The 20,067-nt window shown below is 40.4% G+C and overlaps 1 protein-coding gene across 1 annotated transcript; it reads right to left on the minus strand.

Moving 5' to 3' along the window:
* Nucleotides 1-437: 437 nt before the first annotated feature.
* Ovgp1 (oviductal glycoprotein 1) lies at nucleotides 438-14,164 on the minus strand. The gene is made up of 11 exons (XM_063255637.1): nucleotides 14,140-14,164; nucleotides 13,557-13,586; nucleotides 12,935-13,139; nucleotides 11,870-11,926; nucleotides 9,919-10,084; nucleotides 9,301-9,425; nucleotides 7,974-8,082; nucleotides 7,026-7,211; nucleotides 5,391-5,507; nucleotides 2,349-2,484; nucleotides 438-1,372 (listed from the first exon to the last, which is right to left on the minus strand). Exons 1-11 carry the CDS (start codon nucleotides 14,162-14,164, stop codon nucleotides 780-782), a joined length of 1,749 nt encoding a protein of 582 aa, XP_063111707.1. The 3' UTR covers nucleotides 438-779.
* Between the last annotated feature and the right edge of the window lie 5,903 nt (nucleotides 14,165-20,067).

A 20,067-nucleotide genomic window follows, 5' to 3' on the forward strand; every position in this document is an offset into this window, starting at 1 on the left:
GGCATACTATGCTTTGTCAAGTACAACTAAGATGTCACCAAACAGAGAACATAATTGGAAGACTCTACTTCCTCATCTTCCTAGCTCTTCTTGAAGACTGTGGAAACCTGCTGGAGAAGTTACTGGGTCCAACAAGCAATGAAGTGAGCTGTTGATAATGGCAGAAAAGGAAGCCCATCATTCAGAGTGAGAAACATTATTGTAGACTTGAAGCAATGTCCCTTTCAAAAATAGTAAAAGGCAAATGGCCTAGAAAGAATAAGCTAACAATTCAGTTTTCCAACTTATTTTAAGAAAATAAGGGGCTGGAGATATAGTTCAGTGGCACAAGCACCTGCCTGCCAAGCACGAGGTCCTGAGATGGATTTAAAAAAACAAAACAACAACAACAACAAAAATAAACAGAGACTCCAAGTAGATTCTTATGTTTCCAATTTATTCAACAGAAAAGAGATCGACACCCTGTGGCTTTGGTGCCAGTTTTACCCAGTGAATGTTTTATCAACAGGTAAGATCAAGTTGCTTGTGTCATCACATAAGACAAAAGACAAGAGCTTTCCTAGTTTCTGCTACAGAGCTTAATATTCTTTATCCACACAGAAAAATTTTTTTGGGTTGTCTTTTTATTTTTTAGAAAGAAGACTTGTTGCAAAGGTCACTGAGTCAATAAATGAATGATTTCCATCAGTGGGAATAAAGGGGTTGCCAAAAGCAAGGAGAATGCATCTTAAAAGATGGATGAAAGGGCTGGAAGACAGCATCCAGTTTTCATCTCACACCTAACGACCACTTTCACCCATCCTGGGGTTGGTTTCTACCTCAGAAATAAAATTCTCCCCTGGTAGAGTCACAGCTTTCGCAGCAGGGGTGACTGGCATCTTTCTGGGGACAATGTTGTTTTCAATGAATACAGCATTTCTTCTAGGTATTGTTGTCTTCCCAAAGATCCTAGTCTGAAGATGCCCAGGAGTCACAGTTATCCCTTCAGGGGTCACAGGTTGATGACGCACAGTGGCCACTGCCTTCTCCCCAAGGGTCTCTGTCTGAAGACGCACAAGGGCTGCAGTTGTCTCTGCAGTGCCCACAGACCAATGGTCCACTGAAGTCATAATCTTTGTTTCGGAGACCTCACTCTTTCCTCCCAGAGCTCCACTGTGTTTTCTAGGAGATACTATTTCCCTTCCAAGAGTCACAATTCTACTCATAGGAATTGTAGTTACATTTTTATGGACTGTGTCCTCTCCTCCTGGAGGCAAAATCTTAACAGTATCAGTAGCCATTGCCTTTGTCACAGCCAGTCTTTCAGAGTCAGATCTTGAAGAATTCATAGAAGATAAAGGCAAAATTTGTGGTGAAGTAATTGAGCTGACCTCTAGAAAAAAATAATTAGAAAAGAGTGTAAATTCTACCTCTTTCTTTCTGTCTTATTAATTACCGTCAGGACTAAAACCACTCCAACATCAAAGTACCTCCTGCAAAAACCCAGTATTGGAAGATTTAACAATTTACCACTTAAGAGCACAGATAAAAATCTCATCACACAAGAATCATTCTCCCTGACCCCATAATGTAATATGATCCCAAGCCATGGGCACTTTGTTGGTGTGCTACATTTCTGGTGAATGACTCTGGGGAGTGACCTATAAAGCCCTGTGTATAGAACCTCTGTTTGACTCCTCTGCACTAACAGCAAGATTTTCCCCCAACCACAGTTCCTCAGAAATTGAGTTCTCAGAGAGAAACCTCTCTTGTCTGCACATCGTAGGAGGCACCAGGAACAAAGGTACTGGCAAAAAAGGCTCTAGACAGTATGGTGTAAATGTTTGGGAGAAGCCCACTTAAAGATCTAACAAATCACCAGTCTTTCCATCCATAATGTGAGGATTATAGAAATCTCTAAAAATGTTACTGTTCTTGCATTCCAAGTTCCAGCTCCTAACTGTCTGGGTAGCCTCTATAACAACAGGATCTTGAAAGAACCTAAATTTCCTTTTCTAATCCTTGCCCATAAAAGCAAAAGAAAGAAACAGAGAAATATCAGCTCACATATATTGGGTACTAACTATAAGCCAGTGCAGTTCTCATTCCACTTGTTCTTATAGCAATGATGTCATGAGTGTAAAGCTTACTCTCATTTTATAGATAGGGCACAAGAAGCTCAGAGATCTAATATCTCTAGTAAGGTCCAAATATCCTAACCGAGACTAGAAAACATTGACTAACATCAAAATTTTTTCTCTTTATTCAATATCGTATTGCCTTAGCAAAGAATTTACTTAGCAGAACAGACCCACCCAGTGTCTTGTTCTGAAAATTCCAATCCTAGCTTCCAAGTCACAGCTACTTACCAGCCTTCACCAAGAGCTCATTCAGGATGTATACCAGGGGGAAAGGGCCAGTGCCACAGAAAGTGCCTTTGACATCATCCATGTCCAGTGTCCACACCATGGCACCTCCAAAATGTTCTCTCTTTACAAACATTGCCTGTGAAAATAACAGTTTGTCAACATGCTATATTCATTTCCCTCCAGACTGGATACAATATCAAATACCAAAAGATGACCTTTCAAAAGGCAATGCAGCAATACTGTGCATAGCCTGTATTTAAATCTGGCCTCTGCCACTTATTAACTATTGGATCATTTTTATATAAATATTATGTACCTTGGTTACCTTATTTGTGAAGAAAAGAATAACAACATTTCTAGGATCAAAAGTATTCCTATATATACAATATGGATTGAATTTGGAGGACATTATGCTAAGTTAAGTAAACCAAACAAAAAAATTACAAATACTGTAAGATTTCCTTTACAGAAGCCAAATTAATAAAGGCAAAAGTTAAATGGTGACTGACAGGGGTTAGGGAGAAATGGAAAGTTAGCACTCAGTGGGTACAGAGTTTCGTTTCACAGTTTTGTGTCTAGATTTTGTAACCTGAACAACTAGTTCTGAGATAACAATATGCAGTATATTAACTATTGTTAATATCCTACCTATTTTCTTTTTTGAGATTCTGTATCATTTCTATCCTTTCTTTTTGTTTTGTTTTTTAAAATAAAAAAAATTCTGAAGATGAATGGTGATGATAGTTACACAAAATGTGAATGTATTTAATTTCACTCAATTACAGAATCAAAATGGTTAAAATTTTTCATGTTATGCAGAAGCATACCTAATTTAAATATTTAGATCGATATTTAGCAAAGAATTAATGTTGGTTAAGTGTTGGCTACTATCCCTCTGCTAATTGCCATTATCATTCACTGAACTGTATAAGTATCACTTAATTATTACTGAAAAAATCACTTCAACATGGTGATTCTAAAAAGGACAGATAAAGCAGATAATACAGATGAGAAGATAAGGATTTTATCCATAACTTTTAAATTTCTAATACAACTAACTAAAAGAAGTTTATACTCAAATTCACGTCCTATTGTTTCACCAGTGCTCTCTATCAAGGTTGATAGAGAAAACAGACTCCATCATATTCAAATAGTGATTTAACCAAGTCATTTTGCTCCTTTCTGGGATTTGCTTTACTCAGATGTAAAATAAAAGGAAGGTGAATGTGATTATTAAGTCTGAAATTGTGGAGGTTTTGAGAGCTTATCCTACTGACAAGATAACATGTTGGCCTGCCAACACACAGGACGCAGATCAGGGAACAAATTATTACTAATTATTCATAGAAAAAAAACAGAAAGATTTAGAACAGCACCTTGAGTGGATTCCCACATCCCAGCTTCCAAAGGGCAATGTGATGAGAGGTTTACCTGCCTGTGAGCTGGGTTTGCACCACAGTGAGTTTCAAAATTGCGGGATTTAGAGCTTATGTGCTATGGCAGACTATCTAGTGGGGGAAGGTGACTTCACTAGAATTTTCCTTCTGCTCTGTTTATATGCGAAAACTTTTTGAAGAGGACTTTCAACAACTCGTGAAAGTGAGCAAATAGTCCTGAGAGAAGGGAGAAGGGAGCTCTCCATTTTTGGTAGTTTGTCTGCTTCCTTTGCTCAGAAAGCTCACATGATAAGAGGATTCATGAGATATCAATGGACAGTTATCTCACAGCAACAATTTCCAAGGTTTCTTTTACCTCTGGTATTCTGTGATGAAGTCCCTTAATCATCCCCACAGAGGCTCACGTCCCTATCTAGTTCTAAAAGACAAATAATGCTCTCCAAGCCAATGCATCCCCTACTTCTGGTCCCCATATCTTCTCCCAACATGCAGGGTAAATCTTCTCTGATGTCTTATGGATCATAGATTTAAGTCCACCCAATTTGCTCTTTCTGTGGGATAACTGATCTTTTCTGTCTGTGATTTCCATTCCCAAACCACTGAGAAAAGTCCTAGAGGCTGGAAGTCATGCTTTCCACCTCTCTTCTCCCCAGGAGGCCTCAGTGGAGTTATACATAGAGAAGCTACATGTATAACTGCAAAGGGAACTTCATGAGCATCTCATCTCTTGTGTTTTCCATCTCAAATTTTTCCATTCCCAGGAAGACCAAACACCTATCACTTCTATATTCACCTACAAGTATGAATCCCCTCCACTTACAACCATGATATTCAGGCAGTTGCCAAATATTGAGAACTTTTCATTCACGAACTGCGTCTCCTCTCAGCCATCCTCAACCAGGCCCTCATTATCACACACTTAGAACCTCTATGGCCAGTAGAAACTCCAGAATGCCAAATAGACTACAGCAGGATCACATGTGAGGACATACTAAAAACAGTTTCCAAACTTTTCTAAGGCCTACTGTTCATAGGTGGAAACCAAGAATTTCTCTATTTATCAAGTCTCATAAATGATTTCAAAACAGAGGCAAACTCAGAATCCACCGGGATGTGAAGTCTCTGTTTTAATTCACTAAAAAACATGCCAGATTCAGCTTTGTAAAACACCACTTATATAGGGGTTGTGACAGAGTTATATGCTAAAGGTTCAAACTTGCAAGTCATGGACATGTTCAGAAACCTCCTTTAAAATCCCTGTGGAATAAAAATTAAATTTCTTTACCAGCATTTATACCTCTCCATAAAAGCCTCTGGTCTTCCCAAATTCTTCTTTGGACTTGTGAGAAGCTTCCTACCCCACCTAGTCTTCCTCCGTGTCATTACCTTCTATTCCTGCTTACTTCCATCAAGAAGCTCTCCCTGATTTTCTCATCCCTGCCATGTATCAGTAATTTTCATGAAGAAATTAGGATAAGCTACCTTGTATTAATATTTGTCTGCTATAAAAATGTCCGTTCTAAAAAGAAAAGAAGAAGATATCTGGTCCAAAAAGAAGAAAAAGGAGAAAAGGGACAGGATTGGAGGGGCAAGTGGAGAGAAAGAAAGCGAAGGAGAGGAGGAGGGGAAAGAACCAGTGTCTCACCTTGTAACTGAAGCTGGTGGCATCATCATAGCCAACCCACTCATTCCCCTTGTAGGCATATGGAACATATTGATAATCAATCCAGTGCTTTCTTGCTCTTTGGACAAAGGAGCAAACCTGTCAGGAGGATCACAGTGAGTCCCATATAGTGCCACAGAGAGAGACACCAGGAAGCATGGTTGTTCCTTGCTCCATGATAAAGATGCCAAAAAGTCCTCACCAGGAATGAAAAAATAGGTAGACCAAAGAAGGAGTAGGTACTCCACTCACAAAAGAGCTCTTATTGTGAGTAAATTTCTCTGTTCCATTTTTCTCCCTTAGCATCCATGATGAGAAAAAAAAGAGAACTGGGTAGTACATGATATACTCAAAAGTGCAAAGTACTAAGAGGACCATACCTGACCCATGACTGGACCTGCATTTTTAAGTGTTTTCATAAACAAATCTCTCTTCTGTTCATTTGGTCTCAACACAGACTGCTTTATATATAGGCAGTTATCAAACAAGTGCTATAATTTCTAGTAGATTTAAAGGTTTTGAAGGCAGGGAAAAGTAGTCTGTTATAATCTATCAAGCATCCAAGTATCAACCCAATGTCCAGAATTGTGTTAGAAACCATATGCTGCAAAAAAAAGATGTATCCAATTTAGGGTTTATAAGTTCATCTCTACATTACTTCTATTTTCCTTGAGCATTTTACAGTTTCTATTAAACTCTTTTTGACCCATGATATTGTTCAAAAACGTTATTCCAACTATGCAACACTCATAAGCATGCTTCATTGGATTAGCAGGAAAATGTCCATATCCATCCAGCATAGAACAGAGCTTCAGGAGACACTTGGCCACCTCCTCTTGGGCCTAAGTTAAGATTATAGCTCTTTGTCTGGTCACCCCTAACATCCATGTTTCTGTACCTGTTGTGCTTGACCTGCCCATAATGATTCTCCTGTGCTTGAAAGTGTTCTTAGAGTCCACCTGATCCATAAGACTATTCCAGATTCCTACAGCATACATTAACTTCTCTTATGTCTTACATTCACTTGGGACCCTATTTATTTCCTCTATCCTACCTCCTAGCAAGCTCCGTTAAGATGAATATTAAGGGGTGGTGTTGGAATAGAGATGAAAGAACCTACAATAGCAAGTGCCTTAGAATTTCTTCAAAGTAACCTAGTTATAGGAATGTAGAAAGCGAGAGAACAGAACAGAACAGAAACAAGACTGGTCATGGCTTAATGACTGAAGCTGAGTAGAAGATATTAGGTAGATGCTATTGTTTTACTTTTGAACATTTTTGAAATTATATATATATATATATATTGCAAATGAGCAAACTTGATTTTTATTTAAACCAAATAGCAAGTCAGGATTTACTTATATAACATTTAAGATCTTTTTAAAGTGTAGAATTTCTGTCCGCTTCCACTCAGATTCTCAAGTCTCTCATCCCTCACAAAGAACTCTACTTCTATCTTTTAAAGAAAATCTCCCGGGTAGTGAATTTTCTTGTCCCAATAAATTACCTCTTGCCCCTGCCCATAGGTCTTCCCTACCACTGCCCATTTTCTTGATCCTTGCCCCAGCTGTGGTAGAGAGGCCTTAGCTGCTAGATAGTAGTCCTTAATCCCATCACCTCATAATAAGCCAAGAAGCCAGCTTGTTTGGTGTACTTCCCTGGAGATGCTGGTCCCATCGCTGCAGCCTGCAACCCGTTCTTAGAAGCTGAGACGAGGCGAAAGGTACGTCCATATGTGGGGAGCCCCATGATGAGCTTCTCTGAGGGTGCCCCAAGCTTTCGCCAGTAATTCATAGCATATGCCTGTAGGGAGGAAAAACACAACCTCTCCCTGTTTCAGTCTCTCTGCTCTCTCTCTCTCTCTCTCTCTCTCTCTCTCTCTGTCTGTGTCTCTCTCTCTTTCCTTCCTATTTTTGAGACAGAGACTTACTATCTAGTTCAGGTGGATCTTGAACTCATTATATAGCCCAGACTGACATCAAACTCTCCCTGTTTCAGTCTCTCTGCTCTCTCTCTCTCTCTCTCTCTCTCTCTCTCTCTCTCTCTCTCTCTCTCTCTCTCTGTGTGTGTGTGTGTGTGTGTGTGTGTGTGTGTGTGTGTGTCTCTCTCTCTTTCCTTCCTATTTTTGAGACAGAGACTTACTACCTAGTTCAGGTGGATCTTGAACTCATTATATAGCCCAGACTGACATCAAACTCGCAATGATCCTCCTGCTTCAGCCTCCTGAGATTACAGGCATGTGTCACCATCCCCAGCTACCTGAATGGATGGATGGATGGATGGATGGTTTGCTGGCTTGTTTGTTTGCCTTCTCCTATCTCACCCCCAACACACACTATGGATTAGAATCACTAAACTACATTCTAAGTCCTTTTTAGTTTGAGATAGGATCTTATTAAATCACTAAATTGCCCAAACTGGGCTTGAATTAGTGGTCCTCCTACTTTAACCTCCAAAAGAACTGGGATTATGGGTATGTGACACAATTCTTGGCCTCTCTATTTCTCATGGACAATGGCCTGGAATCAAGGATCAGTGTCTGGGGTGCCTGAGCTCTTTCCTTACCGAAGATTTAGGGTCATCTGGAAGAGAGAACAATGGGCTATTATGTCCTGTGAACTTCTCCCAGCTTCCATGTAAATCATAAGACAAGATGTTGATAAAATCCAAGAGTCTGCAAGGAGCAGAGGTGGAGATATATAGGTCAGACTAGCCATGTTTTCAAAACACCACATCAGCACTAACTAAGTGAGCAGCTATGCATTGGTGCCCTGAGCTTCCTTGCTCTTTTTACCTGTAAAACCTGCCCAGACTACACCAGCCACTTTGAGATGGAACAAACAGCTGGTTAGGGATAACTGTGCATCAGACGGTACACATGCTAAGAGTATCTGTGGCAGTAGGCAGGACTCAGATAAGTCTGCATAAGCTGTCATAAGTCAAAGCAATACTGTCCTATAGCAATAAAAGAGCTTCTGCCCTTCTGCCATTCAAAAAGTCACTGAAACCCATCTGTCCCCAGAGCTTTCATAAGGGCCAGATCTAATGGAGCATGTGCCAAATCAGAGGTAGAAGCATGCAGTATCTAATTTAATTTCAATATGGCCAGTGACGTAAGTACTATACTTTCTCCATTTTGAAGCAGAAGAATTTGAAACTCAAACAGGTTAACTAAGTTCTCAAAGTCATCCAGTTGGATAAAGGCAAGACTCTTGCAATCCTGCCTGGCTACTGGATTAACACTAACAAATTCCATCCTCTACTAGGTTTCCTGCATTTTCTTCACATTGAAATAGCTCTCCCTTGTGCAATCACACACAGAAATACCACACCCTCTCTTTTCCTGCATCTGCTGCAGTTACTTCATTTGTGCATACTTTATTGTTGAGATTCAAAGAAAATTAGTCCAGAGCTATGATGTGCAGAAAGATTTATATGCAATGTTCATCTACCTTTTAAACCTTTGCCGTAAGATCTACTTTGAAAACTGGCATTCTTCTGTGGTATTATAGCAGTGGTTGTTAATTCATCCAAGCTCCAATGCTAGTATCTGCTGCATAGTGTCTATAGTTGTGCTTTAATAAGGAAGAGGCCAGGTTCATGGTATTCTGCCCTTGTGAGACACAGCAATAGGCCATGCAGAATACTCTATCCGTGATAACACTGTGACCACTACTACAGCGTCTCCCTCTAATTTTCTAAAGAAAGACCCAGAGTCTATACAATCCAGCTGACTCTTGTCCTCATCCACACTCCTCAGCCTGCTCCTAATCCCCACTGACACCAGGGTAGGCACAAGATAAGTGCAGAGACAGTGTATGAGCTGCTCTGGGGCTCTGGGCTCAAAATTCCTTCTTCCCTCCAACATCCTTCCCCACCAGGATCTACTCACCTTCCTAAAAGGTACACATCATAAGATATTTGGATAATGTGTGGGACACCAGAGACTGCAGCAGAGAGAAGGAGCCTTGGGCGATTAGTGAGCAGTGCTTCCTTCTGAAAGGCAGACAGGAGCTCCTAGGAAGAAAGAAAAAGCCAGAGAAAATAGCTGGGGAGATAGGGATTCATCCAGGAAACATTTATAGTACTGAGCTCTCTAGGCCAAGTTTAGAGACACAAAACTAAGTCACAAACAGGCTCTGCCAAAGAGCATCACAAAAGGCAGACATAGACTAACAAAGTACAGAGTTAACAGAGACAAGGTAAGCAGACTGGAAGCACAAAATCCAGACTAATGGTGTGCAAGGGAGTTCAAGAATATCCCACTTATGCTGGAGGACTAGAGCAAGACCCAGATGCAGACCGAAAAAGAGCAACAGAAGATACCTGCAAGCAGTAAGTATGCCTAACACTTCTCTGGATGACAGCAGGAAAAGAACATTTTGCTTTCTATCTCTTGCTCCTGTCCCCAGCCTTGTGCTCCCTGTTAGCCATGAACCCAGACATGATTAAAAAACAAACAAAAAAGCATAGTCATTGCTAGATTCTGGTGCTCCCAGAGTGGCCTTACTTCAATTAAGGAAAGAAATGTCCACCGGTCACGCGTGGGGCTGCCTCTCAGTCCAGGGTACAAGAAAAAAAGATCGAGCCCATTGAAATTATGTATTCTCAGGAAGGAGATAACAGAATCAATAAACTTTTCACGGTTGGCAAATGTGGACAACATATTGGTAAATCTGCAGAGAGATCAGGGTAAGAGACAAAGAATGCTGTTCACAGAATGTAAACCTCCCTTAGTGTTCCTGGCTAGGTTCACTTGCTGGTAAGGCACTCTGTCTGGCTCTTCACTGGTAATTGTCAGCTCCTGCCACCTATCTTTGGACAGACATTTTTCCCCTGACTAGAGTGAGCCAAAATCAGCACTTACTGAAAACTGAGCTAATCTGAGCCTGAGCTCAATAAGTTCACATAAGAGGCCAGTGTTTTAAAGAGGAATTTCCATCCCTTTTGTTGATTTTCTTGTTTGATTTTTGTCTGTTTGCTCTTTCAAAGTGAAGATACTTTGGGAAAAGTTCTAACTTTTTAGAGCTGAATTTTAAGCAATTCTGGGCTAGCCTGATGGACAATACTTAGAAAATAACCAGACTCAAGGATAGACGGGCCTGAGTTCCATTGTCTTGCCTGCCATTGCCAACTGGGTGAGCTCTGAAGGATGCCTGATTGAATTGGGGGCAAGATTATTAATACTTGTGCCTCTTGCTTTCTTTCCCTATCAACTAGGCATACAATCACTTTAAATTTCCATGTTAGTTACAAAATAATGCATTGCTGCCCCTTGCCCTGTATCTGGCACACGGCAAGTGTTCAGAGTGGGAGACATGACGGCTAGAGTTAGGCAGAAATGGTTGTCACATCACATCTGGAATCTTCCTTCCATTATGTCTGGAAGTCCCTTACAAGGGGCATTCCAACTCATTCCAAGCCACTAAGTCTTCCTTGAGGGGGAGAAGGCAGGCAGACCTCAGGCCCAGGTGTTGATCATGATAGAGGGGAAGCATTTTTTCAGAGACTATGTAGGCAGGTTGTCTACTCCACGTTGCCTCAGGGAAGGTGCAGTGCTGACAGGAGCATCCGTGATTCACTGAATGCATAAACTGTCCTCTCGCCCTAACACTAGCTTTGTGGCCTCCTATTCTCTAACATGGCTTTTGAGGCTGTTATGGCTTGTGTTTGACGTCCCCACCCCCACCCCCCCGCAAGCCTCTTGCAGTCCTCGGTGAGACCTTTTCAGTGGAGAGCTGGATTTAGAGTGTGTGATTGATTCATGGTACAGTGCGAGGACTAAGGTCTAGGATTAAGGGTGATTACTAACTCAGTCCACTGGTTGATTTGGCACTACTCTAATCTCAGTAGCCTGCATACAATATAAAGGACAGAAAGAAGCTTGTCTTGTCCCTTGCTTGGTTGTTTTGGCTGTCTTCTGCCTGCAATGAACAGTTTTCTCCTCTGTGTTACCCCCCTGCCAAGCCATCCTGTCTTGGAGTCACTCAATTATGAACTGAAGCCTCTACAAATTGTGAACTAAATAACTCTTTCCCCTTTTACCTTGTGGGTGTTAGAGTGATGAAAAAAGTAACCAAAACAAAGGCTGGTATCACTGGTTCCACTAATAAAGTGAGGAAATCCAGGCCCTGTGAGTTTTGGGGTTCATTTTTCTTGTCCATACAAGATTCCTTCAGAGACAAAATAGCCATCTTTTTTGGAAGGTTCAGGTTTGTTTGAGAGGGTCGCATTTTGTCTCTTATCCTCCTTCAACCACTTTCTTGCCACCTGTGGGAAATGGCTTCTTTTCTATGACCCTCCATAGTGGTGGTTGAATCCAAGGTGAAATCAAGGCTGGAGGAAGCATGTGCCTACCTTTACTGTCCTACAATTAACTGACTCTCTCACCCTGCCAACCTCACTTCTAACCCTCCTGCGGTACTCTCTCAGAAAAAAAAAAAATGGTGAGAAGAGCTCACCTCAATGTGCCAAAGTTCCACCCTCCAATGGACAGCAGTGTTTTCAGCTCCTTATTCCTAGGATGTGGGAAGAGAGTGAGAAGGCAGGTCTTCATGCCAGGGCACAGGTGAATTTACCTTTTTTTTTTTTTTTTTTGCTTTTATAATTGGATGAACAATGGAAACTAGAGGAATGAAACATAGGGGAAAGAAAGGAAGCCAAAAGTGGACATGAGGAGAGAGAACACAGAAAGAAGAAAAGAAACACAGGGAAAGCATTCAGCCCAAGCTTTATCACAGCCCCACAACTGTCTGTACAAAATCCACCAGACTCCCCCTACAGTCCCATAATGTTTCTAGAAATAAAAGACTAGCCTAAAATGTTCCTCTTCACATATTCACGTATCCAGCGATACTTGTTGAGCAATGACTATGTGCCTTCATTGCTTTAGGTGCTTGAGATAACAATATTAAACAGTGGATGAACTCCCCTCTCTCAGGCACCTGAGATCTGGTGGCACACGATTTTCATTCTGCCCATCTATGTGGCAACAAACCTTCCCTTGGTCAAGAAAAGAATGCAAGAGTTCTGTAGAAGGAAATACTTATGCAGGCACTGAATGTCAACAGTATGCAGGTTGTGACCCAACTACAAGGTGTTCAAAGACATAGGAAACATTGGCTTGAAGAAGTTGCCATTTGGAAGTTGCAGGGAATAAAAGATAATGAAAACATCAGCATTTGTTGAGCATTCATGATTTTTAGAACGTCTTTAAGGCACTTTAACATCATTAATACCTTAAATCCTCACACCTGACCTCCAAAGGGGACCTAGAGATTGCCATGCAGAAAGAGAGATGACATCCAGAAGAAGCAGTAGCAATTAGCAAGGCAAGGAGGCAAGAAGGAGCTCAAAGAGTCTGTTAACTGAGAGTTCTTACATTAGGGATGTCCCGGAACTGCATTTGAGAGGAGGCTAAGGCAGGAAGGATCAGAAGAAAGTTTAAAAAGAATAGGACAAACAGGCTTAATTCTCTTACATCAGTAAAATCTGAAAATTCAACCCTAAATCTAATATAAACACACCTCTCCTTGAGTTTGTTGAACTCTGGGTAGAAAATTTCCTCATCCTGGATATTCTTGGCAATAATATGATTGTTTCTCATTGAGGCGAAGGCAAATATCAAGTGTGTACAGAGAAAGGGATCCAGGTCTTGGGGCAAAACAGAGGCAGGGCCTGGTCGGTTATGGGCCCAGTTTGAGAAATAACACACCAGTTTGTAGGCAGCACCTGGTAAAAGAGAGCACATATGAGTAGACAGAGATCAAGGGAAAATAAGAAGTTCACCTTCCAGAGAGAAGTGTGAGCACCTGGCCCGAGAGGCCAGGTGACTGTAGCAGATTCTGCCACACAACCACATACATGCCAAAGACAGAACAAGGTAAAATCCCTCCCCTTTGCTAAGATTCCTGGATAAAGGGGTTATAACGCTTTATGAAATCCTGGTCAAAAATGAATCCTTAAGTCTGGATCTTGGCACAGAGTGACACAAAAATCAGGTGATCAACTATCCTCTGCTGAACTGCTTTGGATCAATAATCCCTGGCAAAGAACCCAGGCAGTGCAAGGCTGAAGGGCACAAGCAGTGTGGAAGGCTTCTTAGCCAGAGAATCTCCTTGGCTTTGCAGTAAAGAACAGTTTTCTTACCATCTTGGTGTTTCAGCACGAGAGCCAGCCCTGTAAGAAACAGATGAAGTCACACACACACTCATCTACACAGTTCAAGTGGCATGCCCCCACACACCTTCTGATAAGCAAGTGCCCTCACCAACTTGGCACTATCTCCAAATACAGATACACAAATAGAGACACATCCTTTTCATTCATTTCCTCTCTTCTAATGTTGGACCAAAGCAGCTAAGTTCCCTTTCTCTGTACCACACATATACACCTGGGAAAGATGATGGTTACAAGTTCCAGTAGGAGCTCTAGGCCAGTGGTTATCAATCTTGGTTGCAAATTTAAAAGTACTGGTACCCCAGCTCTTCCTTCAAAGATTCTCATTTAATCAGGCAAAGGAGGAACCCAAGCCAGAAAACATCTAATGTCCAATCAGGTTGGAGAACCACTGCTATGATCTTTCCTCCCTGAGTTCCGATGTTCATTATGTCCCATCCCATCTCTACCTAATCCAGACCCCTTAGTCCCAGGCTGCTCTACTGGAGATCAGAGATATGATAAATTCAGAAAGCCTGGCATCTCCTGCATTGCTGAGAACTTCCACACTTACCAACCCATAACAACAGTCTCCCCATCTCAGCAATCTGGTATGATGAGGCCAGAGTTTGAACTCTTTTATAGAGGCTCTCCCATACACAGCACCAGGACAATCTGGCTATGTACCCCCCCACACACTCATGTGCACACAATTCAGTGCCACAATTAGTAATTCATGAGAGTCACAGTGACCCCAGAACCACCTGTCCTCCCTCTTCAGCATAGTTGTAGTTCTCAGATCCAACAAAGCCAAAAGGCTTTGGTCAGCCTTTGTCTGACACCGGTAGAGAGTAAGTGTCCACCGTGGGCTGTGGAAGGACAGGGCAACATTCCCAAGCCAGGCTGGCACTCAGTGCTGCTTCTTGGTGTTCAGCACTATATGGGAGAGAAACACTGTGTGTAGCAGTGAGTCTATTGGTACAAGATTATTGGTTGCAGAAGAAATCTAGTGTAAAGTTTAAAAGTTTCAGCTTTGAACTCAGGCTTTGGGCTCAACTTTTAAATGCAAGGATTTTTTGTTTGTTTGTTTTTATTTTTTGAGATAAAGTCTTGCTACACAGTTCAGACTGGCCTTGAACTCACCCCGTAGTCCAGGCTGGCCTTGAACTAGTAGTGATCTTCCTCCTTCACTCTCCTAGATGCTAGGATTACAGGACTGTGCCACCATACCCAATTTAAATGCAGTGTTTAAATCTCAGTGTCATCACTTAGTCTTATAATTTTGCACAGTCCTTCAAATTTCTACAATTCAGTTTCCACACATAAATACTTTACAGGGTTTTATATGGACTAAAGAAATACAGTATGAAAAGTTATTAGTTCAGTACTTCACATATAATCAGGACTCAATGAATGAAGTCTGTCAAAAAGATTGCACAACAGAGAACAGTTCTCAAACTCAAATACTGATACTCAACCAGAGGTCATGTTAAGCAGTAAAGTAGGCACCAAAAAAGTGAATATTCAACATTATTAGAAGAATAATAATTCAGTAATACAGATAGAATGATATGAATGAAGTCTCTTGGTCAGGAGACAACAGAGATAGTAGCAGCTAACTGTTGTCCTGCGGGAAAATAGACCCAGTATTTATAAGTCCTTGGATTTTTCAAGAGAAGACAAAAATCTAAATTTTTATATGTCAATAATATTTGAGCCTTTATTATGTGGTCCAATGCAATGAATATGTCATAAATCTCAGGGATATGATGAACACAATTCTAGGTATCTGACCACCAATTTTTAAATACATCAGCAGTATGAAAGATAAACAGAATGGGTTTCTAAGGCAGATGCTTTTATGATTTGTCAGTTTTCTTGGTCTCTCACAGGAGGCCTCAGAGCACATGCCCTTCCTTTCAGAGACTACTACTATTTACCTAGTCCATATACTAATGTGAGCTACATGACCCAGGGAGAAGCAAGATTAGTGGTCAAATCCATAGAATATCTACCCCTTGAACTACCAAGAGAATCATTGTTTTTAAATCAATAGTTTGCTTGGATATCATGGAAAAAAAACAAATGGTATAGAATGCTAGGGTAATGGATATTTCACTAAAGTTCTAGGAAATCTGATGGAATACCCCACCCAGCACAGATCCAATAGACAGTGTCTCCTTTCTTCATCCATCTTTATCTTCCTTATTTATTAAATAAATATTTCAAGAAATATTCACTGAGCTTGTGTCAGGCACTCACAGACTCTTAAACAGTTTCTACTTTTAGGACCTTGTGATCTAGTGAACAGATTCATTCTATGCTCAGAGTTAGGAGTTGCCATCCCTTTCTGGGAGAAGTAGCAGGATGAGTAAAGTGAGGAAAACATGAGTTTTGCTGTCAAAGAGACCTGATATCCCACTCCCGCACTGCACCCCACCTGCTTTCCTCATGCACCCTCCATTCCTTAGGCTAAGATTAACTGAAATCTGGGGATAATTAAGCCTGCTGAGGCCAACATAGGATCAGGCTTGAAAACAATTTGTACCTTTGGTAGATGATTTCTGGCATATTTTCTGATTCTGCTGCCGTGTGCAGTTACTTGTTCCATGATTCCTCCCCATGCGCCCAAATTCTTGCTATTGGTTTTGTGCTTTAACTTCTCTTCCTGTTCTATAATCTACCAGTACCACAGCTGGTCCTTGGGGCTTCAATCTTGCCAAGTCTCTATAGCTTTCAGCCTGAGCCTTTATTGGCTCTTTCAAGACGTTCTTTTTTTTTTTTTTTTTTAAGACACGGTTTCACTGTGCAGTTCAGGCTGGCCTTGAACTCACCTTGTAGCCCAAATTGTTTCAAACTCATAGATAGGGTTATAGGCATATACTACCACATCCAGTCTTTCAAGATGTTCTTAATGTGGAACAAGAACTTGCATCTCTCTACTTCTGAGCCTCTCCCCACAGCAACCTCTGCCTTTCAGTTTCTCACCTCACTGAAGTTTCCCACCAGGTTTGTACCTTTCCACTCACACTGCTGCCAGGGCCCCTAATAGTTAAAGCTGCATTCATTGCAGAAGCCAACTTTTCCTGTTCATCTGCACCTCACTAATCTATACCTGGGTCAGTTCTTTGGGTTCTTATCCTTTGATAATATTCATGTCTACATTTCAGACCTGATCTCATCTGAAAAAGTGACTGATGATGTTGAGAATGCCAAGATACAACAATGGATGCCCAAAAATGACCACTTCTTAAGTTAGAAAGACCATGCCAAGGGGTTGGCAGTATGACTTTCTGTGCCTATCAGATGATAAATAGTGAAATGCTGAGAGGCTATGTTGAAAATCAGTGTACCGTGTCACTTTATTTGCTCGCACTCCTTTTGAGTTCTTGCTGTCAAAACATACCCACCCGGATACTTAGAAAATATACCTCATTAGTCCTCAGCCTGCTCTCACAAAGTGGAGAAACACTTACAAATGCCTTTTACTTGAGTAACCGATGAATCCCTAAGGCAGGGTGGCTCCTTTCAAATTTAACAATAATCATTTAGATGAAGCCAAGACCACCGATGTGCAGTGCTCTGGTTTCAACAAAGTATTTGTCTAAATCTTTTATTGAATTGAAATTGAAAAAGCATTACTGAGTAAAATCAGGGAGTGGTTGAATAAAATAATAAACCAAAAGAGTGTTCACCACAGATGATGGTAAATTTGAAAGAGCATTTTCTAGTAAATTATATCATCCTTAAATTGAAGGTAATCTCTCAATGTTTAGAGAATAAAAAAATGATTTTTTGTTTGTGCAATGAAGGATTTTTTATTCTTTCCTCCAGTTAATTTTTATAATTATTAGTATATATTTTTGAAACATAATTATTCATTGGGAGGAATTGGTACATATACATCTTGATCATTTTTACTCCACCCCTGCCCTGTCTGCTCTCTCTTTTCCTTCCTTTCCTAGGCTGATTTTGTAAATTTTATTTTAATGTGTACTAGAAAAAATATATCATATAAAACCATGCTTTCATAGTTTTTTCTTGTTATGTTCTATCATAGACTTCAAAGCACATTAATACCTAAGTTTTTAAAATCATAGAAAACTTCAGTTATTATAAAGTGAGTACTTGTGGTAAAGAATCCACAACTGACTTATCTTGGTAGGCCCAGAACCAACAGCAATCCAGCAAAAGCAACCAAGAGCAAAAGCAACCAAGGAAATGAGCACAGGCAGCCTTAGAAACACTTAAAGACTAGCCAGCATCTAGGGACTTCTGTAACAAGTCGGAAAGACTGCAGAAGCTCACGTAAACTGTACATGCAAAATCCACTTTCTAAACCAATCTTAACTATGAGCTGAGACTAAATTGAAACCAAAATTCCCAATGCTTATCCACTCAGTACCTCCCAAAGTGAAATGTTTGACTGAAATCTTGAATTCCATCATCACACAGACAAATGAGATATACCTGTTTGCTAAACAAACTTGAAAACAATGACACTGGCTGAGTTTCCTTCAGAACATTTAAGGATGTTATTTGGAGACTATTTGAATTTTGATAATTTGTTTCTTACACTGAAGCTGCAGAGCAGCGTTTGCAAGGGAAGGTTTTTACAATAAATGTGCAATAGGCCTCTACAAAATTGACCCCTCCTTTTTAGATGTTCACTCTTTCTTTAGCTCCTCTGTTCTAGTCCTATAACTAAGTAAAGATGAAAATGTGTTTTGGCTCCACAGTGATCTACCTAATCCTGTTTACTGTTCCAAAACAGTATTACATGAGTTATAGTCTTAAATTCTGGAGAGAAATTTTATTTAGCTCAAAACTGAGACTAGTTTGCTTACTCTTTCCAACGAAACCAACTTCCCGCAAAAGTGATTCTGATTTTCTTTGTGACCCACAGACTGGCAATAACATGTTCACTTCAGTGATTATATGAATTCCCACAGCTTCTTCTGCACTGGGTTTCCTCCAATATTTTAAACTTTCCCAGAAAGCACAAAAACGTTTTGTGTCTCATGTGTTTTGGAGCAAGTCTTCTCCCAACCCCATTCTTACCTAGTTGGTAGACTCAAAGTTAAGCCAAACTACCAAAATACAAATGTGTATGCACACATGCATGTGTATATTTCAAAGACATTACTCTTGTTGTCCAAAGGCAACAAGAATATCTTCAAAATCAGAACCCTTTATTTTTAGGCCTAGTGCCAAATATTTTTGGGAGCCGTTTCAAGTTGAGTCTAATTTCTAAAGTAAAATACAACTTTCCTTCACCTTTTTCCTTGGGAAACATAGCCCAGTTTTGGTGTTTTTGCTGCTCTAATTGTGAACCACTAGTGCCTAGATAGCAATTTATTAATGATCCATAAACCTTCTGTTCTCTGAGGCAGGAAGATATAGAGAATCAGCCCAAAGTCTGATTTCACCTCAATCTACATATGATTTCTTCAGTGTTCCTTGTGGGTTCAAGGACTTCTAAAGACCTTGGTGGACCATGCTCACGGTCCTAAAACTATTCCCAAGTCAAGGACCCAGTGAATCAACCTACATGACACTTCATTCATTCTTTCAAGGTCACCTTTTCTTTAAAAACCATCTTCTCACAATTACTTGTTTATTTGAAACCAATTTGTTTCTGTGACCTTGATTAGGTTTACACATCTTGTGGCAGTCATGTGACTCATGCATAAACCCATCTAAAGCTAATTTCTCATTTTACTACAAAAGATAACATAGTTACCTTTTGCATAGTTATCATATGCTTTCTTTGGCATCATTGTAACCATCTTAACACATTACCTTGGCACCTGTTCTTTCTCTGGGTTTTTCCTACTCTTCTTAAACCCGAGGAAAAAGGTTATCTAAATCCTACTCATGTCACATCCCTCCTTACTCTAAGTGCCCACAAAATTTAAACTTTACCCCTGGGCAGAATTTAAGTGATTCCATCTACCCATGTTCCTAGGAAGTTGATAGTTAAGAACAATGGAAGACTTTATTCACCTTAACACGAAATCATGAATTCTCGTGTTTTACTCAAGAGTAACCAAAAGGACAGGAGTTCCCATTAGCAAGACAATGCATGGAAACTTGTCCATATTCTCTTTAAGATGCACAATTTTTTGTAATTTTACCTAAATTTGCAAATTTCAAAGGTACATAGTTGATTGTATTTACCTTCAAAACAGTAACTTATTCATGACTTTCAGCAGTGGCTCTTCCAACCAGCCAAGAAAATAAAACACTCACTTTAAATTTCAACTAGCTAATCTGGGAAATGTGGAAGCCTAGAAAATTCAGTAGGCTGTAAAACTGATACTCTGCTTAGGAGTGGTGGCATAGACTTGTACTCCCAGCACTTAGGAGGCTGTGGCAGGATTGCAGTGAGTTCAGAACCAGTCTAAAACACATAGCAAGAAAGACCCTGTCTCAAAAAACTAAGACTGATATCTTGACTCACATAAGTGAAATATACTGTTTAACTGCACATAACACAGAC

The sequence above is a fragment of the Cavia porcellus genome, unplaced genomic scaffold, assembly GCF_034190915.1.
Source record: "Cavia porcellus strain 051 isolate PalLab524CR breed Dunkin Hartley unplaced genomic scaffold, mCavPor4.1 scaffold_1, whole genome shotgun sequence".
Taxonomy (NCBI): domain Eukaryota; kingdom Metazoa; phylum Chordata; class Mammalia; order Rodentia; family Caviidae; genus Cavia; species Cavia porcellus.

Bases quoted from the DNA above. Each gene is read 5' to 3' on its own strand.
- Ovgp1 (XM_063255637.1), bottom strand. From the start codon at position 14,164: ATGGGGAGACTGTTGTTATGGGTTG. The intron at 9,426-9,918 runs GTAAGGCCACTC...CTTTCTTCCTAG, and splicing joins CATTTCTTTCCTTAATTGAA to GAGCTCCTGTCTGCCTTTCA. The intron at 5,508-7,025 runs GTGATGGGATTA...TCCTCCTGACAG, and splicing joins GCTTCTTGGCTTATTATGAG to GTTTGCTCCTTTGTCCAAAG.